Genomic DNA, 26,643 nt, shown 5'->3' on the forward strand with positions numbered 1-26,643 from the left:
AAAACTGGTGTCTCGTGTCTTCGTGGAGTGTTGGGCAGAGCGGCAACGGTGGTGTCGGCGGTGTCTGGCAAAAAAGGTTCTGGGGGATTGGCGTGCGGGTAAGATTCGCACACTCGCCCGCTCCAGTGTGCAAGGGAAAAGGTGCATCGATTTTGAAGCGTACTGTTGGAGGGAGTCCAAAGAAAACAGTGAAAATCGCATTCAAAAACATACCGCGAGAGGGTGTGCAAAACGTGCAATTGTGAAAAACGGCTAAAAACTCGCCTGTATGTGGTTTGCCGTGTGTAAGTGTGTGTCTACCGCCGTTGGTGCATATTTTCGTGCTATGTAAAATCGATTAAAAACAGCAAAAAGGGAGAAAAAAGGTTGAATATTTTCATCCCTCGAGTGAACGAAACGAAAAAAAAAACACAAAAAGCAAACATACATGCAACCCATCGTCCCATTGCTCACACCAGTGGTTGCTGTGGTCGCGATAGAAAACGTAAAGAAGTGATGCTTTGTCGAAAAAAAAACAGCCAACGCGAGAGGAAAAATCGCCCTCTCGAAGGAAAACTTGCCCGCGACCGTTCAAACGCGCTGCTTCTGTGTTTCCATCGTGTTTCATTTTCGGCTCGGGGTTTTTTTTTCGTGTTTCGTGTGCTCATGGTGTGCGGTGTGTGTGTGTTTGCGTGTGTTTTTCGTACGTGGGGTGGATTGTAGAAAGAAAATTTGCGTTGTGCGGATTAGGGTAGAAAGCCTCCCGCCGCGCGTGGACAGGAAACGGGGAAGGAAGCGAAGACTTTTGTGTTGTCGCGTCCGCCGTGTTGCAGAAAGTGGCCGACAAACGCGCACAAACGCAGCCACATACACACACGCGCACTGTGCGGGATCATCCAGACACAAGAGAAGGGGTAGGGTGCGGAAGCGAAGGGAGGAGAAGTACCAAGGGGTGGTGCTGTCTCGCAGCCCGGGCCGCTTTCAACCCTCTGCCGCCTGCTTCCGCTTTCCGGTTGCATTTCGCGCACTCTCAAGCCCGTCGAATCTTCTCGCGTCCAAATTCCCGAAAAATTCGTCTGGGGTGTGTGAGTGAGTGTGTGTGTGTGTGCGCGCGCGCGCGAGGTGTGAAAACGGGAGGGTGCGAGACAGGTTGTATGTGTGTGTGTGTGTGTGTATTGTTGATGGGGAAGCGCGAAGTAAAAGAGTGCGCGATCCCTTAAAAACAGTCAGTCCCAGGGGGCAGCAGTCAGTTCCGCGGAGTAGTAGTCCCCCGGCATGTAGTAGGCGAAACGAGAAACCCCGACGAAAACCGTCGCGAATGGCAGTTAACAAACGTCAAAGGCGAGCGCATGCGTTGCAGAGAGAAAGAGAGCAACACGGTGAGAGAGCTCCCAAGAGTAACAGAGAGAGAGAGAGAGGGATAATGGGACAGCCAGCAGGCATGCGAGGGGTGGTCAGATTCGGTCGGAAGGGTGCGACGATCCCCGAGTGTGCGTGCGACGGTGACGGGGTCAGACAGTCAGACAGACTGATTCCGAGCAAACCACCCCGTCTGTCCCGTCGCCACTCAATCCCATCTCTCTTTCCCTCCCAGGCACTTTGTTTCCCTCTCGCTCTCCCGCTCTTGCTCTCTTATACACTCTCGCACTGAATGGCAACCCCTCTGCAGCAACGGGAAAAGGGGTTGAAGCAGACAGCTTCAGCTGCAGCGACAAGGGTGAAGACGATGACGGATGACGAGGGTGACGGGGGATGATGGCGTGCAATGAGTCTCCGTATGTGTGTGTGTGTGTGGCTATGCCCGATTATAATAAAAGTCGAGTTGCGTAAGTGCCGAGAGCGCGGCCCTTGAGAGAGAGAGAGAGAGAGCGTGCACGGGTAGAGTGGTGGATTGTGGCGAAAACGAGCACAATTGCGCACGCGGTGCCTGGTGCGCCACCATTGTTGTGTGAGACTAGAAATTTGGGGGGAAATTGGGGGGAGGGTGTAGTGTGACGTTTTTTTGCATTCCTCCACCGACACACAAACACACACGGGGCCTCTCTAGTCTAAAGCTCAAATCACCCAGATTAGTCGTGGTGTTGTGTAGAGGCAAAAACATTACGAGCGACTGCTGTTATCAATCTTTGTGGGACTGTCTGCGACCTCTCCTGTGTAGCGCGTGTGTGTGTGTTTATGGGGGTGGTGGGGGATGTTTTTCTATGCCCGGACGGCACTGGTAGACACTGATTAGCCGACACATGGTTCACAGAATCCACCGCTTGTTTAAACATGGTGCAATGTTTGTTGTTGTCCCCTGCAGAGCGCGACTCCTACTACTCACTCGCCCGCCATTTTGCAAAACTTATCAAACCACGCTGTTAGTTTCGGCTCATTATGAAGGGGTATGATGACGCATGGGATGCTGTGAGGAAAATAAAGGAAAGTTGTCTTGGAATGATTGTAAAGTGCAGTTAAAATAGAACAATGAAAATGAAGCGTATTTTAAAGAACACGGAGACTGAAGTGACTCAGCCGCGGGAACACAAAAGCGACAAATGCATTTTTTAACTGCTTCCGACGAATCTCTCGACTGTGGCCGGAGAATCGTTGTTTCGTGTATGTGTGTGAGTGTGTTTTTGGTGCTTGCAATTAAAAACAATAAAATAAACCGGCTTTTCTCCACGAAGCTTGTACCGTGCGTCGATAATAATGGACGCGTTTTTCCTTGCCACTGCTGCTGCAGCGTGGTCGCGTGGTCCCAAACCGGCGCTCGTGTGTTTGTGTGTGCGTGTGCGTGTATGTACGCACACTACACACACGCTGCTGCCGCTGCACCCTTATCTTTGCGAACGTTTTGCGCGTGAAAAGGCGCCGCAAGCAGGCAGGTCGTAGCAGGCTATGAGAAAATGCAAAGTTCAAAAATAAAACGCCGTTTTGCTCGCTCTCTGTCGCGCTGTCGAATTGCCCACGAATCGTTCGTGTGTATGTGTGTGTGTGTGTATGTTTGTGCACCAAGAAGAAGAAGAAGAAGAAGAAGAAGAGCCTCTGAAATATTAGCATAGCACACACTGCCGCCATGCATGAGTGCGGGGCGAACCTGGAGCGCATAATGTAATTTCATTCTTGTTTTCTTCTCTCATTCGTTTCAGACGTGTACGGACGCGCGCGCCTGTGTGTGTGTAGGTCTGATTGCGGTCTGGCGCGAGCGGTGGTGAATTCTAGTAAGATAAAACAACAACAACAACATAGGCAACTGAAAAGCGCACCCCCAACAACGGGTGAGCAGTGAGAAGAGGGCGGGCGAGTTTTGCCCCCAAACGAGAAGCGGCATAGAGAAGAGGAATGGATCAGAGAGCGTAACAAGGCGGGAGTTGTGGAAGTGATCGTGTGTGAGAACGAGAGTTGTGTGACGAGCCAAAGTTACTAAAAAAGGGAAGCAAAAAAAAAACACGCAGTGGTGGTTGGTTGGTTGGTGAAGGAAAACCGGAAGGGCAGGGAAAAAGATGGCTCGCCAAAATAATTCTACGCGCCGCAGCGTCATCGGCCGCGATGCTGTGCGATCGAGCTGATCGCGCGTCGACCACGACAACCACGACGATGATGATGGCAAGTAAGATGAAAGGCCACCACCACCATCACCACCACCACGGCACGGTCGCTTGGTCGTGAGAGAGGACGATGGCGCAGAAGCAACGCGGCAGCAGCAGAAGCAGCAGCAGCAGTGGTAGTGAGTCGATGAGCAAGGCAAAAGTGACCCCGCTCGACCCAGCGTGAGCGGCGGAGCAAAAGCGTGTGCGTGTGTGTTTGCGGATTTGGAAAACATCATCACCCCGTAGAACAGGGCGGGGCAGATCGGCGGAAAGGAAGGAAAGGAAGCCGGGAAACCCGGAAGAGGAAAGGAAGCGAGTGTGTGCGTGCGTTTGTGCGTCACTGTGAGTGCTTTGAAAGGGAGGGAAGGAAGGGTGGCGTGCGGGTCGTCGGGCAGTGCGTTCTTGTGTGGGGTTGCGTGAAGAAAAGTGCGTGAGAGCGTGGTGCGCAAAAGAAAGGAAAATTCGATCGCGCATAAAACGAGCGGCCGAAGGAGCGCACTGGAAGAAGAATACGAAGAAGAAGATTGGAATCTAGTGAGTGTGTGTGTGTGTGTGTGTGTCTCCAAACGCCGACCTCACCACAACCCCTCAGCGCAATACTACCAACGAAAAGTGAATTGGCATTGTGCATTTTGATTACGCGCTCATTTGTTTGTTTGGGTTTGGTGCGTGTTTCTGTGTGAGAGCGAGAGTGCATTAGAAATTGGCGCACAGTGTGTGCGTTTGTAAGCTTCCCAACAGTGAGGCGAAGGCCTGTGTTGGTGTGTGCGCGAGAGTGTGTGTTTTGGTAGGGCGGTACATGCGGTGCGTGTAGTGGTAGTGCACACAGAGGGGCGCGCTAGTGTACAGCAAACATGACGGAATACGTGCCACCGCACGTCATCTCGGTGCTGAAGACGTACCAGGACAAAGCGCCCCGGAGTCTGCACGGGCCGGGCCTGTCGCTGGTCCATCCGAGCAAGGCAGGGGCGGCGACCGGGCCGGGTGGTGCGATTGTGGTCGGCCGGGCGGAAACACCCGATCACCTGGCGTCGCAACATCACGCCCTGTCGCACCACGCTGGAGAGCCTTCCGGTGGTGGTGGTGGTGGTGGTGGGCGGGCTGGAAGTGATGAGGACGAGCTGCCACAGCCGCGACAGCCGATGGGACCGCCGGTCCCGGGCGTCCCGATCATGACGACGCCCGACCCGGACTGTGGCATCCTGCACATGACGATGCTGGAGGGCAAGCGGATCGGGTGCTTCCTGCTGGGCGGCGAGACCCGGCTCTGTCTGCCGCAGATCTTCAACAACATCCTGATGGACTTCAGCGTGGAGCAGATCAACCGGAGCATCCAGGAGCTGATGATCTACCTGTACAACTGCACCGACCAGCAGCTGGCCGAGTTCAAGCGCGCCAACATCATCCCGGACACGGCCAAGTCGTGCGGGCTGATCACGCGCACCAACGCGGAGCGGCTGTGCAGCTCGCTGCTGCACCAAGCGCACGAGCTGCGCCCCCGGCTGAAGGGTGGCGGGCCCGGCAGCGCGCTGCTGAACGGATCGTTCCGCGTGTACCATCGGTGCTTCGGGCGGGGCGAGGGCCTGTTTCTGCCCGAGCTGTACAGCTACGATGAGCAGTCCTGCATCGAGTGTGCGGAGTGTCGGGGCCTGTTCTCGCCCCAGAAGTTCGTGTGCCACCAGCACGAGCCGCAGGAGATCCGCACCTGCCACTGGGGCTTCAACTCGAGCAACTGGCGCTCGTACATCCACGTGGCGGAGAGCGAGAAAAACCGGGAGGAGCATGCGCAGGTGCTGGACAAGATCTGGCTGAAGGAGCGCGAAATCGAGCAGGAGCTGGAAGCCGAACGGGCCTTCTGGGTTGCAAGACGAAAGGTAAGGGATGATGATGATGTGGTGAGCACTTTTATCTCACCGGAACTGGCGGTCTGTTTGACGTGAATGTGTTTGTGATGTCTCGCTCGTCTTATCACGGACTTTCAGTTGATTGTTTTACTGCAGCTAGCCGGTGCTGTGGTGTGCTGGAAGAGATGCCAGAAGAGCGTAGGATTAACGCTGGTCGCTACTGTTGAGTTTGCTTTTGCACGAAACGACGCACTCACTCGTCCGTGATAAGCGCTTGCTTTGCGTTGACGTGGTCAGCGCCTGTCTGCGCCTTGTCTGGGCCGTGTAGGGCGATGAATTGCGGCCGAGACTATGACGCAAATGGGCAGCCGATCGGTTGGAGTTATCGGTTTGCTTGCGGAGTGGGAACAAGGACCAATAAATGTTCGCGAGTCTTTTGTTAAGTTTGATTTATTGGTGGAAATCGAGAGAACGGAGATAGTAAATTAAACATAGGTGTGTGTCTGTGTGATCCAAAGTCTTGAGTTTGGAGTTTCGGTAGTTTTGTTGGGATTTAGGGATTGAGAGTTGCCACAAAAGTTGTTGAAATGTTTTTGATGAGGCGATAGTAGATATGGAAGCCTTTCGAAGCCTTTGAATGTCATCAAAGCCATACATCAGAATCACTAAATACAAACATTACTCTCGTTGGAATATCGGGAACTGAATATTCATTATTGCAGACTAGATTTCCGTATGACCTAATATTCTGGACTCCAACACCTGAGACGGTAGAAGGAAATCAGAATCTTTCATATCTGGAAGACTCGAAGAGTTTGAAGATCATCAAAGCCGGTCTTCAAACACAAGTATTCCTTTGGTAATGAAATATCGGGAACTAAATGTCCAATTTTGGTGAACATAGTGAATGAGAAATGCTTAATACCTAACATTCTAGACAACAACTGACACCCCTCTTCTCTAGAACGCTCTGGAAATTGAAATCACTATATCCAGAGCATCAGAACAATGAATCTGTCAGTGCGCCGTTGGCATAAATCTTTGCTCTTTATTACATTACTCAAGCCTCAAGAATCGATACGTAAGCGGGAACAAAGTGTTAAAATTGACATCGAACATGTCAGCATTGTGACACTCTCTATCTCTGGTTGCTCTGTTCTTGAGCAGAGCACTTGGCCATCAGCACCGGGAGCGAAAAGCAAAACCACACACATACACACAGAGAATCACTTTGCCCGATTGTTGCTGACACGCTATACTTGACAAACAATCGCTTTACTTTTCATTTCTTCCACTAGGGGAAGAGCACTTTCATTTGTTTATATGATTGTCGGTTCGGTTCTGTCGACTGTGATTTTTTCCCTACAGTTGGGTGTTTACTCTTGTTTTTTTTTGTACAATAGCCCTTTTTGAGAAGAATAGTTCAATTATTCCTTTCATTGCCATGCTCTGTCAAGGGTTTGGGTGAGGCAAAATGAGCCAACTCACAGAATGGAGTAAAAAGACTCCACTCGGGTAGTCGTGTTCTAAGCCTCAGAGCTTTGCTTTGTTTCTGCATGTGAAGTACAATGTGTATGTGCCTCACATGACCGATGTAGGAGAGTGCTGGCCATGTAGCGAATGGATGGTGCCTTATGTTTGCAGTGTGTTACGTTTGTTCTGGTGATGTCAGTCACTTGCGACAAGTGCGCCACATTAGAGAGGAATCGAGAGCGAGCCGTCGTGGAAGAATACGTCAGCAAAAACTTATCTCGTCTTAATGGGATACTTTTATTGTATAAACAGTTGTGTTGGGGGCGATATTGATATTGGGAGCACCCAATGAAACTGGTACATTAGTTGGCGTACGTTTTAGGCGCTGTGTTTTGATATGTTGTTATGAAGGTTTAATTAATAGGACGGTTTGTCTCATATGAAGCGGCCCTTCTAGGGACAAACTGCAACTTTCAACCCTTTTACTGGAAGGTTGGTTTGATGTTAAAAGTAGTTTCTTCTACTTTTCTTCCACCGCCGAAGACCTTAGTCTGCGGGCTGTTTCGAACCTCTGGTAGGTGTTTCACGCAGTAGAAGCTGGTTTTGAAGGCAGTAACCACCACTGCCAACCAGCTCCGGTTACTGTTGTTCGCGTTTGTAGGCATGCTTGCCGCCTTTGTGAGTGTTGTTGACCATTTTCTTTTTCGCTACAACGCAAACTTTTCACGGCCATCCCTCGTGTTCACACTGACCGTTGGACCAGTCAGGAGAGTGGCCCGCAGAGCGGAGGAGTACGCGCGAGGGAGAGGGAGCATGAATGTTGGGAATCTGGCGTAATGTTGCGCTGCTTCATGGCGGTATCGGCAGCCGGAGAAACAATATGCAAGCGCCTTGTGTGCCCACCGCGCGGTACTGGCTGTAGGAGAGGAACCTGGTGCGATGGCCAAGCGAGAAACGTCCACCGAACCAATTCCACGCCAGTTCGTTCACTCGTGACCACTGTTTTGCAACGTGTGTCGATTGGTATGGTTGTTTGTATTTCCCGCCGTGCACCGTGCACGGCAGCATACTTTGCCTTTTTGGGGGTTTATCAAACTTTTCGCCCCGGCGGTGTGGGATTGGGAAAGGTATGTACGTGATAGGAGGTGCTTGGTGCGCGTGATTATGCGCGTCATGTGCAGGGGGTTTTGCTTTGCCGTTTTCTAGAAAACCTTATTGATTGATTGCATAGGACACATTTGCCGCTACTTTCTCTCTTTCTCCTGTCCCAGGCCGAGGGCGACGATAAGATAGGGTGATCGATAAGATTAACCCACAATCGATCGTAAACCGAGGCGCACCATATGGTGGTGCGTTTGTGTGGTGTTGAAATGCTGCGCTTGTTGGAGTTTGGAGTGTTATCGAATGGAATAAAAATTAACCTCCGAATGACGGTAGGTCAGTATGAGTGATGGAAGCTGGTGAAGTGGTGGGAATGCTCCTACATTTAAAAATCGGGGTGAAAAGATTTAAACAGACCCTAACTGGGACACCGTTCGCCTAGGTCATCCCCGGTGTCTACTTCGTGCGAGTTGTCTTTGATTTCGTGCACGCTTCACGTCCTTGGCGTGCTGACGGTGCGTCGAATGATGTAACTGTCACTGATCGTATGGAGTTGTGCTGTGGATCAGTGACAAAACATCGCGATGGTTTTCATAAAACAGCGTGATTTGTTGGAATGGATCTTCCTTGATGTTCGTTTTAGTTGGAAGAGAAGCGTTTTTTCGTCCATCTTTACTGGAGATGTGATTGGAGTTGAAGACTTCCATGCAAACATCACGTTTTATGGTCCATCTTTTTCTTTGTTCTCGTAAAGGCTTTCAAAATGGTCACAAAGGCAAACAATAGTGTACTTCTGTGTGTTCTCGAATAGTAAAGAAGCATTAAAAAATAATAAAAAATCCGCCAAAATAAACCTCACAAACTTGATTTATCGTGTCGCTCACCCTTCTCCACGTTTCCGGATGATCGTGCCTTATTTAGGAGGGTTTTGTTTCTTATTTCTTCTAAACAATATCAGTACCCACTTACACTGTTGGTACGTCGCGTTGGTGAAGGTGTATGAGGCCGTCGGTTTTTTTTTGTACCACATTAGTGTGAACATCGAACCTGCCCAATAATCCGTGGCAATTGGGGTCTGGCGTGTGCTTCTCTCCCTTCAATATGGAAAAGTTGACCTTCGGGCGGGTTTGATTTTGGCGCGTTTTGAGCACGGCGGAGAAGGAAAACGAAGGGGTTAATTTTAACGCCGGCAGCGCAGTTGTCGTTAGATATGTGGGGGTTTGGTTGGTGTGTATCTGTTGCCAATGAAGCACGTTTTTGGTCGTGAGAGCCAATGTGTGTGCCCCCCACTTTTGCCTTTCTTTGCACGAATTTTATTAGTGGCCTGTTTGGAGAGGATGATTTGGTATCGAAATGGGTTAGCAACGGCGTAATGTTGTTGTTTTTGGCTTGCGCTCTCCATTCCGAGCTTGGTGCATACCAAATATTGACCTTCATGCATCCAGAAGAGTGAAAGAGGGAGGAATACTGTATGTGAGAAATGTAATCTAAACACGATGGGTTGAAAAAGTCTGATTTAGCCTTTGCTAAGGGATGAGAATATAGATGAGAAGTTGTGAACTTTGTGCATTATACTTGAGAAAATCTTTTAACTGGTCAAGAAGATTCGATTCTTCTATTAAAATGCTATATGGTTTCTCAAATTAACAAAACTGGCGGTGTTGATGAATCTTTACACTTCAAAACCCGAAATATTATGCAGTAACGTAATTATGTGGGCCTCTTGGATTATCTTTTCAAAGTGTTTTATATCATCTAAGCTCATCAACGAATCGATGCTTTGACGCTCGCGCCCAAGATGGGCCATTCGAAAGGTCATTGTGACATGATTGTTTCATCCCATTTTATATGCTTGTCGCTATATTTCTCACTCTGCCTCTTTGGGTGTGATGAACACTAGGGGTCATTCGTCCGTCCTAGAGAAGGCCAACACCAGTCAGCTAGCCAGCCAGCATCTTCCCCCGCTTACGGTCACGACAATCGTCCGATGACCGTTACATTGTTGCGCGACCGTAGGGTGTTGTTTTCCTTTTTTCCTTTCCTTTCCACTCCGCTCTTTGCGTTGTTTTGTTTCAAGACTCTCCCCCACCCAAAGCATTTGTTATTGTTTTGTGACGGTGGACTCTGGGGAGAGTTTCTGAGTGCGTCGTCGCCGTCCCCTCGCGCGTGCACGCCAGGGTCATGCCTTGCGAGCAGCGAGAGGCGCGTCTGTGGCGCGTCGTGACACGACCGAGCTTGAGTGTGTGCATTTGTATGGTAATAATCACGAATGCAAGAGACCCACCGTCCCATCCCATTCTCGCGGACAGCCGCTAGACACAACAAGCGCAGCTCGGCAGCAGTGCAAAGCAAGAATCGTTGCTGGTCGTGGAATGAAGTTCGGAAACTATTTTCGGCCCGAGTTCAATCACATTGCTGTGTACTGTTTTTTTTTTCTCCAAACCCCTGATTTCTCCCAAAGTTGCCTGATCAATCGGAACTCAGGGCGCTGGTGGGTGAGATGTAGCGATTTAAATGTAATACGCCCAATCAGGTTTACATTTCGAACGGCAAAGAAGACGTTTCGCATTCTCCATTTCAAAAGGCCACATTCCCGATAGGGGGTCAGGCCGATAGGGCGGCAACTGTCCCTGTTTTGCATTCCTTCATTTCCAAGCTGTGTGTGCGGACGTGTGCATGTGTGTGCTGTGGGAATTCTGACGTCAGTCGTCGCCGTCGCCAGCGGTCTTGGAAGTCTTGCGTCGTCTGACTTCGTTTTACTTGCAAATGATCGACCAGAAAACTCCCAAAAGCCTGTGTCTCGTCCACCTCTTCCCACCCGTGGGGTCCCCTCCTAGACCAGGGGTGGGTTAAGCTGGGGGTGGAATTTGTTCTGTGTTGTCTGACCGTGTTGTCTTGCCTCTGCGTCGTTCGTGTCCCACACTGTCGTTCAACGGTCATGGTCATAGAAAATAACAGCCGAACTACACCCCCCCCCCCCCCCCCCTTTGCGAGTTTGATGGTCGAAAGAAAATTATGGGTGGTAAGGGGGAGAAGCAATAGAGGAATGACTTTTTTGACACATTTGCTAAATTTAGCCTTTTCTCGTAGCGCAGGCGGCGGCATCTCTGTGTTCGTGCTGTCTTCGCTCGCTCTCTCTCTCTCTCTTTTGGCCTCTTCAATGCAGAAAAAGAGCAAAATGTTGGCGTCAATATGTGCGCATCATGATCATATTGGGCAAGTCGAAAAGGGAGATTAGAGAAAGCGATCATTCGAATGGATTCTTGGATTTTTATGTGAAATTAATAGCCACCACAAGATGGAGAAAACATTCCAAAACAGTAGCAACCGGCAGCTTGAAAATTGTAAACTAGTATGACATCTTACTCATCCTATCTCACTGCCGGGGCGGGAGCATTTTGTTGACCATCCATTCCCATTGATCGTAAGAAACTCAGCTTTTCCCACACAGCCGCAATATGCACGCATCCGAACACATTCCGATTGCGTTTTGCAGTGCAGGCTGGAATTTGTTTATGCTTCGGGCGTTGTAGCAGCACAGTTTTATCCATGCATCGTCCGCGTATCGTATGCGTATATTTGCGCGAAGGCGGTTAGTGTTCCGGTTGCCTGGCAACGATTTTCCGCCGCTGTATAGTTTTTCGCGTGCAGCTATGCCATCCATCAAGATGGGAAAAACATTCCTGCAAGAAAGACATCATTTTTTGCATGTGTAAACAATGGAGCGGGTGGTGGTGGTTGCTGTTTGATTATTGACGGGTGGGAGTTGGAAGGGGAACGGTTGTTCGCTAGACGGATGGGCGGGGTAGCTTTATATTGCCGTAAAATGGCATGTTTTTGATAAGATTGCTGCAGTGTGGCTTCCGTTTGCTTGCTGTTGGTTTTATTGATGAGAGTACAGCCATTGAATCACCTCATGCCCATTATCATCACAATTGCTAACAAGTGGACATGCTTACATACACACAGACATGCATTCTGTCATGGAAGGCTGGGAAAGATAGCTCAGCAATGAATGTCGTGTTTCGGTTCCAAGATTCGGGTTTTAATGTAGCATTTAAATGAAAAATTGCTCTGTTCAATTTTCAAAAACACGCTTTTCTCGATACACCCGTATGTATTCGCCTGCAATTCATCAGCTCTCATGGTGAGCGCATGTGCGCCATTAAGCATGTGTGCGCGGCCGGTTTGAGGATCGGAAGAGAGATAAAAATACACTCGCGCGCGCTTTCCTGTTTGTCTGTCGCCACGCCGCGCGTTGCCGTGGGCCCGCGCGGTTTGTCCGTTTTTTTTTCTCTTCACTTCTACTCTTCTACCTTTGGCTGTGCAATGTCTGGGCCGGCAGCAGCAGCACCCTGCACCGGGGCAGACGGCCGCAGTGCGAAACGAGCCCGTCTTTTTTTGAGATGTTCTCCACCGAAAAATCTGCCCGATTCGCATGTTTGCGGTGACCGGGTGGAAGAAAGACAGCGAGAAGCTTCAAGATGGCTGGCGAAGCAACGACCAAAGGGGTGGAAAGATGTAGTGTACAGGGGTGGGATACACTTGTCACGATCGAAGAGCGCTGTAGTTGCGCTACAAGTACAAGTAGGGATGAATTTGACGTTTGTTGGTGATGATGTAGACGCAATTCGAAATTTCTTCTTTCCTTCATTGAGCCCCGCTGGAGCTTGTTGTCTTGTTCACCCATCAAAATCAACAGAATCTTGCAACAGAGCATCGCCCTAGTCGTGTGTGAGCTGAGCTGTTTGTTCAACGAGAGCGCAATGTCCCATCTCAGCTCCCGCGATGTGCCGAGAAAGGTTTTTTTTCTGTCCGGAGCTCGATCGACTCCTGAGCATACTGGAGATGCAGGTGTGTATGTGGGAAGGAACACATGCGCAAGTTGTTGCAAGTGTTGGTAGACCCTAGCACCACCCGTCTGCTAGTATGGGGCAAAAACGAGAAGATTTTTGGGACAAACACGTAGAAGAAGGGACGACACCCTTCAATTCCCCAAAGACTGCCCCAAAAGACGTTTGGCGTTTTGTCTCCGCCGCAATCGTACGTGTGTGTGTGTGCGCACAAGGCTCGGTTTTTATTTTAATTTTATTTTCTATCGCTTTTCGCTCTTGGTGGTATCCGGCGCGCGCGTGTGTGCGGCTCTTGGTTGGTTGCGGCCTGTGCCTGTGAGCAGAGTATGCGTGTACCACAATGCATTGTGAGCGTGCCCGGCTCTGTCTGTACTGCCGCTGGCCGTTTGCGTTTTCCGCGCTTCCCTTTCGGACTCCGTTTCGGGTTTATGTTTTATATTCTCCCTTGCCTTCCCGCTGAGCGCCCCCTGCGCTTGTGCTGTCTTGTTCGACGCTGCGTTGCAACGCGCGTACCAATGGACTGCGTCTGCCTTCGCTACGGCCACACGGTTATCGTGGCTTTTCCTCTTCGCTCCATTCTATTTTTTGGCGCTGTCGCCGCTGTTGCTGCCGCTGCCTCCGCCGTTGCCGCCGTGTACGATGTGGCCGCGAGCCCGCGCGCGCGCACGCCTCTCCTCTTAGCGCGTTTTTTCCTTCGCTCTGTTGTTTGGTGGCCTTTCGTTGCGTTTCTTTTCGCGTTTCGGTGCGCTTTTCGGCGATGGTAGTAGTGGTGATGATGGTGTTTGTTTCTTTTTACCCTTGGCGGTGGTGTTGCTGCTTGTTGGCTTCGTTCCACTTCTGCCGCTAGAGACCGATGACCGATGGACCCTTTCCACACTATGCGCCCCCTTTAGCCCGCTCTCATCATCGAACGCTCAAGGGGAAGAGCAGAAACCAACAAAAAACACGAAAAAACAGACACACATACGCACACACATCCTCTATCGCTTGAAACAGCGTGTGTGCGGTTCAGCGAGCGTAACAGCGACAGACCGAAATGTGGAGAAGCAAATTAATGCAAAAAGAAATCCACACCAGGAGGGAGGGGTTGAAACGAAACGCAAAGAAGAAGAAAAAAAACGCGCATAAACGCACACAACCATATACACATGCTATATCATCAAACCGGTCTGTGCGTTTGGGCCCCCTGTCCTTATCTCCCTTACTTTGCATGTCCTTTTTTCGTCTCCCGGTGTTCCTTCTACCCTTCCTTCTGCATGCGCCTTTACATACACACAGAAACGAAATTGTGTAGTGCTTTTTTATCGCTCTTGCAACGTCTACCGGACGTGGATTGGTCGGGGGGCGTCCGTTGGTTAATTTGCAACTCGCTGCATCGTCAGCTTGATTGACGACGGCAAACTTTTACGGTGCGCAGTGGCCACGTTGCCACAGCAAAATGAGCCAGCATTAGGTGGTAGAGTAGCGCGGCTTTGAGTGTAGTTCGAATCGTTCGACTAATCATTTCTGTAAAGAACCATATCTAAAAGCAAGCCAAAACATTCCAGTGAAGGACGTTCCGGCGAAGCGCTTATTTATCCATTATATACCAGCTAACGATCATCATCACTTCACCAGCGCCATCGTCATCAGCATCGTTGGTAGATCGTTTCAAGCTCTGGCTGCGGTGCTGCTATTCATTTGTTGTCATCGCGCAGCTCGCTGTCGTCGTGGTGCCTCTTTATTGCTCACGCATCATCGGGTCTGATCGGTCCCTTCCGGTTCGGTACTGACAAGCCGACGGATTCTTTTGACCCTTTTTTGCGGTATGTGGCGCAGCGGCGGGGGCAGAGTAGTGGATGAGGCCAGGGGAATGGTGTACCCTTCGTGATTGGGACCGGGGCAGCCATCGATCTTGCCGGGGTGGAATGGCTCTGTAATATAGCATACAATTTAATGCCAGACAAGGTTCGTTGGCTCGCATATTTTGTGCTGAATGCCAGTGAATGTCAAATATTGCACTAAGAAATGACAAAAAAAAATCATTTGGAATTATCTAGATTGTACAGTAGTAGGGCTTGCGCTAATGATGAAGCAGGTTAATTTTTAACGCCGTAGTAAGCTAGCTGCCACATGGTGTAATGGTAACCGCTTGGTCTGCTAAGCGACAGGTAATGGGTTCAAAACAAACAGGAGCCCCGGTCCCTTTTCTGCATTAAATTGCTAAAATAGCAAATGAATAAAGATTTCACAAAATATACTATTCAAAACAAATGGACATAAGTTACAGACGGTTGTATGAAATACACCTAGTTGGCTATATTTTCTCCTTCTGTTGACTTGTCTATTTTGTCTCATTTATCAATTTGCAACTGTCCAATATGTGCCATGGGAATTTGAAACACATTCTTGGACCACATCAACGTGTGACCAGTTCGCTTCCATGTGAGCGCTCTGTTGAAGTTTTTCTTGCTTTCTGTTAGCATCATTCTTGTGTAGAAATATTCCTCCTATGCTTGATCGTGTAGGTGTGCGTGCATGCACGGTTGTTTGTGTTGCGCTTTATGCAGCATAACACGCGATCGTTCGCGACCGCACCAAGCACATATGGTTCACGCTCGCTGCTCGACTCATCTGCTGCACTCCGGTGTAGGTTTTCTTGCAGTTTGCTTTGTTTTGCCGTCTGTTACGATGGACCGGGTGGACAAAGATCGTCCGTCTGCTGGCTCGATGGAGGAGCTTGGCTGAAGAGGAGCCAGAACGTTGTGTCTGCCCGCCACGAGCTCTGTACCGGCCGGGGTGGTTTGGTACACGTTGCCTTTAGCGATCGCTTAATTCCTCCCCAAACGGAACGGGTTCCGTTGAATGTGCGTTAGAGTTGTTTTGGTCTTGTTCAGATTTTGGCCCGTTCTTTTGTGTTCGTGTAGTCTTGCAGGCGTCTCTTATTTTTTCCCCCACCCGTACACTCGTTTTGCTTTCATTGGCACTGTTTATGAGCGGGGCTCGAGACGTGTATTCTGTTCGCCATTTGTGCCGGGAGTTTCGTCTTCTTTGCATCGCGCGTGCATCTTGCAGCAGCATTCTATCGCAACATACGCAACACAGGCACTCCAAAAAAAGCACAACCCTTTCAGCAATCCAGAGGGGAATGAAAAGTGATGCTCTTTATATTGTAGTGCTGTGCTTGTCCGGGTGGTGATTTTTTTAGGGCTTGTACATGGAGAGTGTATTTTGAACTTCACTTCATTTGTATGCGGCTGACAAACGGTAGCACCTGGGCAAGGCCATCAGAATGATGGGACATTTACGGGCCGGAGCAACGATCTAAATTGGTTTAGTTCTGTACGCTGGGAAAGGGTGTGCGAGAACGCCTGTAAGATTCTCATGGGACCTCGGTTTTCAGGTTCGCTTGTGTGTCTGATGCAGGTGCGGGCAGTTGAGTGTGTGTTTGTGTGATCTTAAAATATTCCTTCTAGCACAGAAGGTACAGGCTACTTAAACAGTACGTTTCAAACGACGGATTTTTAATTGGAGTTGTGTAAGGAAACCTAGAAATTACAAGAACATATCAAATATTAAATTCTCAAGAGGTACTTTGTGTGTGTGTGTTTGATCTAACAAACGGTTCTCTTTCTCATTTCAGGTATGTTTGCTGCATTGGAAGTATATATTGATCCGTTGTATGTAAGTTTTACTTAAGCTGCCAAGTAAGTGGATCCCTCAAGCCAGGAATTGAAATCTGAGATAAGAATGGTAACATGCTTTAAAAGTTGCATAATTTGTGTCGTCCTTCAAGAGATATCAACCCACGATTGTTCCCAATGTTCGGCATTTGAAGCAGATAAACAGACCGGAAATTGGATAGAGTGTATCGTTGAACAATCGTAACTCTCTGTAACCTGCAATTTTTCAAGGTTAGAACCTACTCCATGTTTCCGCTCTGCCCTAGTTCCCCCTAGGCTGGAAGATCCTGGAAGAAGGGAAAGGGATCGCACGGGAGTGGTTTCCCAATAGCACTTAACACGCTCCGTTCACATTCTCTTCAGTGCAGTGTGTCTGGCACCAGTGACATAAGGACGTGATTGTGTGTACTCGATCGGCTGGCTGCGTTGTCAGTGACGCTCGTATGACACAATTTGTTTACTAACTTGGGGCTATAGTACCGAGTCGAAGTGTGGAGCTTTGTTTACGCATGCCCAGACAGACCACGTCTTTGGGTATGGGGCGTGCGTTTACTATGCAGCTGTGATAAGATGGCAGACGCACTCCAAGCTTCCTCTACCACACAGCTTTCTCATCACCTTTTGTCCACGCCGTCGCCGTGCACTCTACGCCCTATCAGCTTATCTCTGATCGGATCGGAGGTACTTTTACATTTATGTGTGCATGGTTGTGTGTGTTTGCTTTTGCTTGCGAGAAGACAGAACAGTCTGGCGGACGTGGAGACGATTATATAGAGTTGTCAAGAGTGAGACATGGACATGGGGCGCACGTCTGTTGTTTTCCTTGTTCGAGCGGCGCCATTTGTTTGCTTCCATGTTGAGTAAGTTCTCGCTGGGCTGTTTTGACACGGCAGCGCAGGGTCGAGAGGTAAAGGTAGTAGCCGTGTCTGAGAGTGCTGGAAGAGCAGGCGCGCGTTGTATCTGGTGTGATCGCACCGAACCGGTTGTGCTTGCTTATCGCATGTCAAAGAGACAACCAGATTGTAAATATTTTTGCAAAGAAAATACTCCGGCGTCTGACATGGGGCAAGTTCTTATCACAGTGTTCCAGCTACGATGGTTATTGTGAATTTGAACCTGGAGATGGAACACAAAATTGGAGTCTTGATAAGTTATTTGAGCATTAGATAAAAACTCAAGATGTTCTCACACACACCCCGAAGTCAAAACTCGTTTTTCGCCCATCGATTATGCTGCAGTTTCTTGCATCTACAGACAACCGTACTTTGGATTCGGTCAATTTCTTCCGCTTCGATTTTCCGTTCCGGTCGCGGTAGCATTGGAATGTGTTTCCTGTTGATGTTTTAATTCCTACCATTATTCCCTGGAACATAGGGCCGTCCTTCTCGCCGCCTTTTTGTTGTGTCCCTTCCCTTCCCTTCTTCTGCATATGTGTTCTGGAACACTTTGGTCGTGTTTCGTGGAGTCGTGTTCAAATGACCAGACTTTGCCCTTGGCGCTCACGTAAGAGAGCGACTGACCCGTGAACGAACGAAGCTCTCTGCTCGTTGCACTTGCGCTTATTCCAGCATGTTCTTGCTCTTTCCAATCTTTTGTTATCGGCCATCCCTTGCCACGTTTCTCGTTGTCTTTCTCCTTTTCTGTTATTTCTCGGTGACGGACATGCGGATATCATGTCATTTGTTTCCATTGCTGCAGACACACACGGGACTGCATGGATGGGTACCGTCCTATCAGTTGGATGTATGTGTGTTACATCGCCTACTTCTGGTTACTATCTTCCCCGCTGCACACCTGCTTGATCGCTCGTTCCAATTGACCTTCACCGACCGGTGTTTGGTGCTTTTTATTTCGCTTCTTTTCTGCGGGTATCCGAAGCATATATTGGGTCTGAATTTTCACGGCCACTCGATGGCTGCTGGTGCACTGGTTCGGTATGCTCTTTTTATCACTTTTTCTTGCGGTCGTCGCGTGTCGAAATGCGAAGATGACCGGTTTCCCTACGGCCCGTGTGCCTTGGTTTCGATTTCCGTACGTCGCTGTTCGCTTGGATGATAAAGCCCGAACTGTTCGAAATCGTGGATCTTTTCCAATGCGTTCACATCTGTCCCAAGGGTGTACAGTTTTCGATTCAATACCCCTGTTAGAAGACGATTTTTCAACGCATGAGTGCTTGTAACATTAGAATCAATTTAAAATTTGAGCACAATATTGGTGTGCTAGATTTCTTGTTGTGTTATAAGGTGGGCGCTAATTCCTTAGCATTAATTTGCATATTAAAACTCGGCTGGAATGTGCGTATTGGCACTTGGATGAGCTGTGCGTATCTATCGGCACTCGAGAAAATCCTCTGTCTTATCAAAAGCATTGAGAATTCGAAACTGTCGAGCCTCGGATTAGAGCATCATGCAGGGGTGAATGTTTTGCTTCAAGGTTATTTTTGGCTATCGTCGTCTAACACGTGCGTTCCGATCTCATCGATTGTCTATCAACAGGATTTCTTGATCCGCGTTTTAAAGACTAGGGTTATGGGTTCCAGGTATTTAGAGAAGATTATAAACCAGACTGAACATTTATCCTAGCGTTGCTGAGATGGTAGTAACACAAAAATTAGGTAATAACAAACATATTTCGCATATTGTATGATTAGTCTGCTTCTTTATCAGCCACACTGGGTACCAAATTGTTGCCAACACCAGTGTAAAAATATACCCGATCGCCCAACAGCACCATTTACTTACGCGAGTGATGGTTTTGGTTCCATTGTGTTGACTTCAAAATGTTTGTCGCTTGCCGAAATTAGACACTCGCACAAAAAAGGGAAACAAATCTTTTATAAACAAAAACACCAAAAACAGCGTTTTCTAGGAACAGGAATAGTATTCAAAGCAAAGATGAATCAATAAAAAAAAAACACGAGACACGGAAACAACACACCGGCCTCTAGTCTTGAATTGAAAAAAGCCTGATGTGTCTTTGAGTTTCGCAAGAAGTTGCCGGGAAGCAAAACGTTTGTAAGCATGTTTGGGGATATTGTTTTGGGGCTTGAAAGTGGCACAGAATCAACAAAACGAACCGATTTTCCCCAGCCCCTGCCTCCCAGCAATCGTCACACGCTTACAGGTTTTCTCAGGCATACACATATATCATAGACACAGTGAGAGAGGACGTGAGGTGAAGAACCACCAAAATTGGGCGGAATTGCATTGTTGGACGCCATCAGTTTTTGTGCCGATGGAAGCAATATTTGTGGGGTGAACATTTTTATGAATGAACCTCTTGCGCACATTTCCATGGGGGAACTTTTGGTGGAGGATAGTTCATTAATTGTCGAACCCCTCCAATCCAACCTCCCTCCTTGCCTCCCACCCTTCCAAAATCGGGTTCGTTTGCTTATGCGTGACAACGTTTTGGTAAACAATTTCGCGGCAGTAACAGTGTGAAGCTAATAAAAGCGGGCAAAAAAGAAGATTTGAAGTGCGTTGGACGAGAACACGCACTTTTCGCTAGAAGACGCACACTGTAAGGAAGTAGTATAGATTTGGTTTTGGGGTTTGTTTTAACAGCAAATTTTTCTAGTGGGTTGTTTAGGTGTTTGGCGTTGTAAGGCTTGGATGTGCCAGAATTCTACTTTCTACTGTATCAAAATTTGCTGAAACTGTTTGTTTTAACTGGAAATTTGTAGCGGGATACACTGCCGTATCGGGGAACTTGTTCGTTCCTGGGAACGTGCGCCTCGACGCTCATTTTCACTCATTTCATAGCCCTCTGTGATCAAAATTAGAAAACCGTCTAGGTTTTGTACTGCCCAATCTAGTGATACAACCCTGTCCACTAATGAGCGACGAATGTTCTTCGACGAACGAGTTTCCCGATACGACCGACAAGTACTACAAGGAGTTTGATATCTGCGGTTACAATAATGGAATCGATTCCATTTGAAATCTTGTTATGTAAAAAGGAATTGTACTTCAATGTGGTGCTGTAACGAATTAGCTTTCCAACCTGATCTTTAGTGTCAAGTCGACGGACATTGAAGAAGTCTATCCCGAGACCTTAATTTGTCGTTCACCTCTGCCAGGTTGATAATCGTCTGACTTAGGTTACTTTGTTTTGTTTCACCTTCAGCCGTCGCCGGGCACGAAAAGCGACTCACGGTTCTCCACGCCCGTCGACAGGTTGACATGTTCGACGTTCGGATATTGCTAATTTTCCAACCCAGCATTATAGCGATTTTTTTGACCGACAGATAAGCTGCAGCTTAAAAGTGAGTTGAACTACCGAAGGGGGTTTCCTCGCTCCCTGATGGACTGGCCGCCAATCGGTCCCGTTTTTGTGTACGGTGGGAGGGTAGAGGGAGCTGATATAAAACTGATAGAGCACCACCGAGTAGTGCCAGACACAGGGCACGATTGCATGCGGTCGATAAAAAGTATCTACACTGTTGGGAAATAATTGCAATTGCCAGCGGTAAAACACGCAAAAAAACGCGTTGTGTACTGCACGACGGCTTCGATAAGCTTCCAGTTTAGCTAAGCTGACAGGAGTGAACCAAATTGACAACACGTGTCAAGTGGAAGGGAAGAAGACTAGATTGTTGCAAAATAGCAGCGCCATGGAGGATGGTGGAGCAAACTTCAAGAAACAATTGCAATCATATCCTTCTTTCTGTTGTTTTTAATTTCAAAACGTAAGATTTTATGAGGCCTTTGAATTGAAAGCAAAAGCAAAATGTATAAAAAAGAACTTCAGAAGTGATTTATGTGTTCCAGACACTTGAAGGATTCCGGTCGGTCGTGAGGTGTGCTTCATAAAAAAAACCGGCATCGCCTCAAGAAATTCTAAGGTGTTTAAGGCAACTGGGAGCGACCAAGCAACGGATAGAAGTTCTGGTGTCCTTCGGCTGGGTACCTTGCGACTTGCATGAATTGAGATCAGTGCTAGAATGAATAATGCCTAGCCCGCGGGACCGGATGGATACAAACGCAGTCATCGAAGTCCGGTATTGTTGTTGTTGGTGTAGAATTTATCTGCCGCTTGCAATCTTGCTCTCCGGAGTCTCTCTCTCGTTCTCTATGAACGTTTGAAAGTGCCACAACGAATCGTGGCCTTTGGATAGTGATCTGTATGCATCCATAATGCAACGCAGGTGACATGTGTGTATGTGTGTGAGATTGAGATTCAGATTTGCATATCAAATTGAAGCTCGTTGTCTGTGACTTTTCATCCATCACTTTTCCTGTTTACCGCGTTGTGAGTAAAGTGAGCCAAATTAATTGTTGTGTTCCGCGTTGTTTTGGGTTTTATGTTGACTCCAGTGTCATTATCTCTAGTTCTAGCGGTTCTAATACTCAAGTAACTAAGGATTTTTATAATAAAATGGATTCTTAACAAATGTATACGAAGTATACGAAACAATACTGGTTGTGTTGTGTAAAATGTAATTGCTTGAGTGTTGTCCCATCTCCAATCCGTGCGCCAACACGACACGTGCAGAGATGAGGATGCAGTTAACAATTGGGAGACTGGAAAAAATAGCAAAGCTCTCGATATGAAAATAAAAATTGAACTGCATCAACTGTTCAACAGCGAACATGAAAAACCGTCTTTTAACTAATGCGCAAATATTCAAATTAGCTAAATATTAGCATCGTAGAGCCCCCGTCACTGCGCGACGGTGACGGTGGCTGTGTTGTCGTCTGTAAAAATGGCCCATTGTTTTTTTTTTTTTTTTTTTTTTTTTGCTGGCCTCGCCCGTTCCAACCCCGCGAAGGAGCGTCTGGTGGGAAAAAAACGAGGTGACTATGTGGTGTGAATGCGAACGAGGCTGTTTGCACCGGTTCCAGGGTGCAGCAGCAGTCGGACGGTGTTGGGTGGCCTATGACGGTGGGTGCACTTTTGCTTTGATCTACCGCGCGCGTCGTGCGCATCGCGACCGAAACAGAAGCGACGGAAATGGAAAACCGCAACCGCAGTTGCAGCTGCCGTTCCGCACTTCACCGACACCGTTGCCTCCTTCGCATCTCTCCCCTTGTCTGCCACGTGACAGTTAGCGCTGCCGTCGTATCAAACGAATTGAACCGATGCACAGAATAAAGAGAGGAAGCGCAGAGAGGGGAGTCTGTTTCGAGAGGGCCCTTCAACCATTGCGTCTCGCGGTTGCACTGGAGAATAATGGCGGTAACTTTGTGTATGTGTGTGTGTGCGTGCGTGCGAAGGAGTGGCACTTCAAGATCACCCACGATCCCTGGTCACACATTGGAACACCCATCCTCGCTGTCTCTCGAATCGCGTGCATCATGCGCATCATGAAGGCATGTATCGATTGCGTAATGCGTTCTGGAGGAGCCATGGAAACACACTCGAGCTAATGAGGATGGGCGCAACGTGTTGCGGAGTGTTGGTTGGGGCACTATGCATGTGTTTTGTTCTTGATAATCAATCATAGAATGGTTGAGGCTTTAAAAGAGGGATTTACATAATGTTTAGTTAGCTTAGTCAGTAAAAGCTTAGTTTGCCAGTAACAATGAAATGCTCCTAGTTCGAACCCTCGGAAGAACAAATCCAAAACTAGTTTGAATAAACTTGTTCCCAAAAAAAGGCTCATAGATAACTCCAAGGGGAAAGAAGGAGATCAAACAGCTGTTCTTTTTGCACTCAGAATATGCGGATGTGTGCATGGATATGGTTTAGACGATGACCTTGATCAGCAAAACAGGCAAGGAACAAATTCATAAGAATAAGATGTGCTAGACGAAGCTCTTTAAACATATGGTATTGTTAGATCTGGCGTTAACGCACAAAAAATATTGGCATCGTTTAGAACATTTGCAACATTGTCATTTACCCGGTATCAAACCTCACAATACCCCTCTATCGATTGTTTCCTTCTTTCACTTTCGTCTCGACCGTGAGGGGAAAACGTTCGAACAAGTACTTCACATTTTTGGCTGTCGTCAGTTGAGTGTTGCGCTGTTGAGTCGTTACTTGCTGGTCGTAATTTATGTTATTGACATCTAGTTCAATTCCCAGCCGATCGTTGGCGAGCGATCTTGCCCCGTGTGTGTGCAGAACCAAAATGTGCTATCGAAAGGAAAGTAAAACTCTGGTGTGCGATGTGGCCAAAAGAGTGGCAGGAGATGAGATTTTAGGTTGTTACTACATCGAGCAGAAAGGGGTGGGTTAGCTATCATTGGCCGTACCATCACGCACGCCAACCGCAACCATCACCTTCACTACCGCAGAGCAATTAACATTCCGATCGTTTATTTGATTAGACTACGCGTGTGTGTACTGCCACGAGTCATTTTTGGTTGGTGGAATGGGTGAGGGAGAACATAGGAAAGGTGTGCGGCACTACTGTCTAGCACAAGTTGTGCATGTGTGTGTTGGTTTAGTGTGGCGATGCATCCGAAAATATGCCACCGCCAGACTCTAATGTGTAATGTTGCAGGGTCCATCTTCTCGCGCGCGGCATAGTACGTTGGGTGGAATATCCGCGACTAAGTATGCGCGACATTGCTCTGCTTGCCGCCGATAGTGTGTGTGTGTGTGTGTACTCGCACGAGAGGATGCACTTGCCCGGCTCTTGAACTAGCCCCGGGCTAGTTGAGACACTTTTAATTTCGGGTGCGTTAGATTTTCACCGAGAGGTAGCTGAATTTGCTGCACTACACTGCTCGCTCTGTTTGGTGGTGCCGTTTCGCAACTGTCTTCCCCTGAGTGCTCGTATGCTTATTTCGCGATCACTAACTGTTGCTGCTACTGCTGGTGGTGTAGATCGAAGAACGTCGAGAGAGCTGGTGCTTATTTCAGTCGCGTTGTTTCAGAGTCGGCAATTAATTATTATTGACAATTTACATCTCACTGGGATGGTTTGCGGTTTTTTTTTGGTGTCGGCGCACACGGCTGTCGATTGGGATTGAACCTCATAAATCTTGAGCCAAAACGAGGAAGGCCACCGTGAGAGCGTGTCAGACAAGCATGCATGTGCCGTGTGTGTGTGTGTGTGCGATAACCAGACTGGTTACAAAGTGTTCTGGCCATTTACAAGGCATTCGGGTGGAGAACAGCTTCGAAACAGCTCTCCGGGGTTTGTGTTAGTTCCCAGGAAGTCCCCATCTCGGGTACAGTAAGGTAGCAACAGCTTGCGAATGATTAAAAAGTCAACCTTGCCTGCTTTGAAACACAGGAATAATTCCAAGGCTATAGGAAGTTTTACCCCTGTCGAACAACGAGCATCCTTTCGCTATTCTAATCCTCCGAGTCTGCATACACTGCAACTGTGTGATTCCGCATGCATAAAAAATGCACCAACAGCGTGCAGCTTGGTGTTGCCATAAAAGGGGTGAAATGTATGCCGCGAATGTTCTAATCGCCCTGCCGCGTATGCGTATGCATAATTTGTGTGTGATCCGCACACGGTTTTCTGCTTTTTTCCGCGCTCCACACTGTTTTGAGCGTTGATTTCCATTGGAAATGTGCAAGGATGTGTTTGGCCGATGCATAGAAAAGAATGGATCTGCCGCTGCGCCGGTTAGATGTAGACGGAAAGTGTGAACGGTGCAGGGCGAAGATTGTTAACAGATATGGTGATGCGTTGCTGTGAAACAATGCAAAAAGATAGCGCTGTGGAGGCAAGGGGAATGATTGCACCTCAATGCAAATACACCACCAGACCGTTGGAAGTCGGACGGCGATATTTGTTGGTGTTGTTGCGTTCTATCGAACCTTATCGGTGTGTTTGTGTGTTGGGGCAGATGGAGGCTTGGAAGGGAGGGAGCGTTACCGTGATTTCACTATCACCCCGCGTTACATTGATGTTTAAAATTCTAGGCATGGCTAGAACAGGAGCTGTGTTTGCATGAACCTCGAACCGCGGGTGCAGCAGGGTGGTTGCATAAGCAATAACGCATCGTGTCGGGCATTTGAATAGACTCGCTGCTTCCTGTGCAAGGGAGTTCCTTTCCCATATTGGGCGACCGTAGGGGCTGCACTTTGGCTGCACAGAATCATCGATCCGTGCGTTCTCTGCGCACAACAACATTGCTGGCGTTCCCTTTTGGCGCGCTTCGCGACCGGGATTGAATGCGGTCCAATGTGGTGGTAAAATTCAATTAACCGCTCGCTAGCGCTTAGTTTGCAGCAGGGCGTCCGGAAGAATCGCATGTGATAAATGCAAAGCTACACGCGGCACACCGAACCGTGCTTCTCGTGTGATGGCTTTCACGCGCGCTTAGGGACGGGGCGTTTGCTACTGCCATCAGGGGAGAAGCTAATCTTCTCGATGTGCATTGTGTGCATTCGGCCGGCTGGGGGAAAGATTCTGTGCCGTGTAATGTAAGTGCGAATGCTGCAACGCTCGTGCACTGTATTGTGTCCACCCGTTCGCCCTTGAACCATCCGTAATCGGTTGGCTCGTCCCGGCTTGCCGTGGATATTTGCCGCTGTGTGGCGCCCTTTGGTGCGGCGCTTAGAGTGAGGCTAATTTACATGCTTCAGGCGGAGGCGCATTATGATCGTAATGAAGTAGAAGCAGTTTAATAATCAGGGTCGGTGACGCATCAGCGAACATTGTGCATAAGTTGAACGTAATGATAACAAGACAAGAGGTCTTGTGTGTGTTAAGTTTTACTGTACTCTTACACGGTTTTATGATAAAGGTTGTAGGTTGTAGGTTGTAGGCTTGTATTTCTTCATTGCTAGTTCTGTTATACTCTTTTGACACGCAGATCATCGCCACTTTCAACCTCAAAGATGGAGCAGAGATGAAATAGCCGAGCAGTTCGTTGTTGCAAATAGGCAGCTTCTCGTTGTCAACGTTGTCCAACTTCTCGTCCCCGGCAATGCGCTGTCTAACCGATCCAAATCGGCGACCCGAGGACTATCGAAGGTTTCGTTTTGCATTCAGCCATATTTTATCTGCTGTTGCACCGCCATTCACACACCCTGATGCCACCCCACAGAGAGAGAGAGAGAGAGAGTGAGCGGGACTGATGAGTTTGATGTTGCGCTCACGCGCAAAGATGAGCTGACATGAAATAAATTTAACGTTTATCTCGACAAGTGCAAGTGAGTCGGGGGTCGGTCGGCATCGGAGGGGCTGCTGCAAGATGTCGAGCAAAGCGGTGACACGTCAAACGTTCGCTGGAGCACACCA

General features: G+C 48.4%; 1 protein-coding gene across 5 annotated transcripts in view; it reads left to right on the forward strand.

Moving 5' to 3' along the window:
* The window catches only part of LOC121597667 (homeotic protein female sterile), a 119,980-nt gene that overhangs the window by 590 nt on the left and 92,747 nt on the right, over positions 1-26,643 (forward strand). Inside the window, exons 1-2 of one of the 5 annotated variants that reach the window (XM_041923622.1) lie at positions 79-98; positions 3,111-5,425. In XM_041923622.1, coding sequence (XP_041779556.1) covers positions 4,406-5,425 — 1,020 coding nt within the window. In that variant the 5' untranslated portion in view covers positions 79-98; positions 3,111-4,405. Of the gene's footprint in view, positions 1-78; positions 99-1,838; positions 2,143-2,862; positions 2,960-3,110; positions 5,426-26,643 lie in introns of those variants that run through there. The other 4 variants (XM_041923619.1, XM_041923621.1, XM_041923620.1 and 1 more) reach the window with 4 other exon arrangements.

The sequence above is a fragment of the Anopheles merus genome, chromosome 3R (genome assembly GCF_017562075.2).
Source record: "Anopheles merus strain MAF chromosome 3R, AmerM5.1, whole genome shotgun sequence".
In the NCBI taxonomy this organism is placed as follows: Eukaryota; Metazoa; Arthropoda; class Insecta; order Diptera; family Culicidae; genus Anopheles; species Anopheles merus.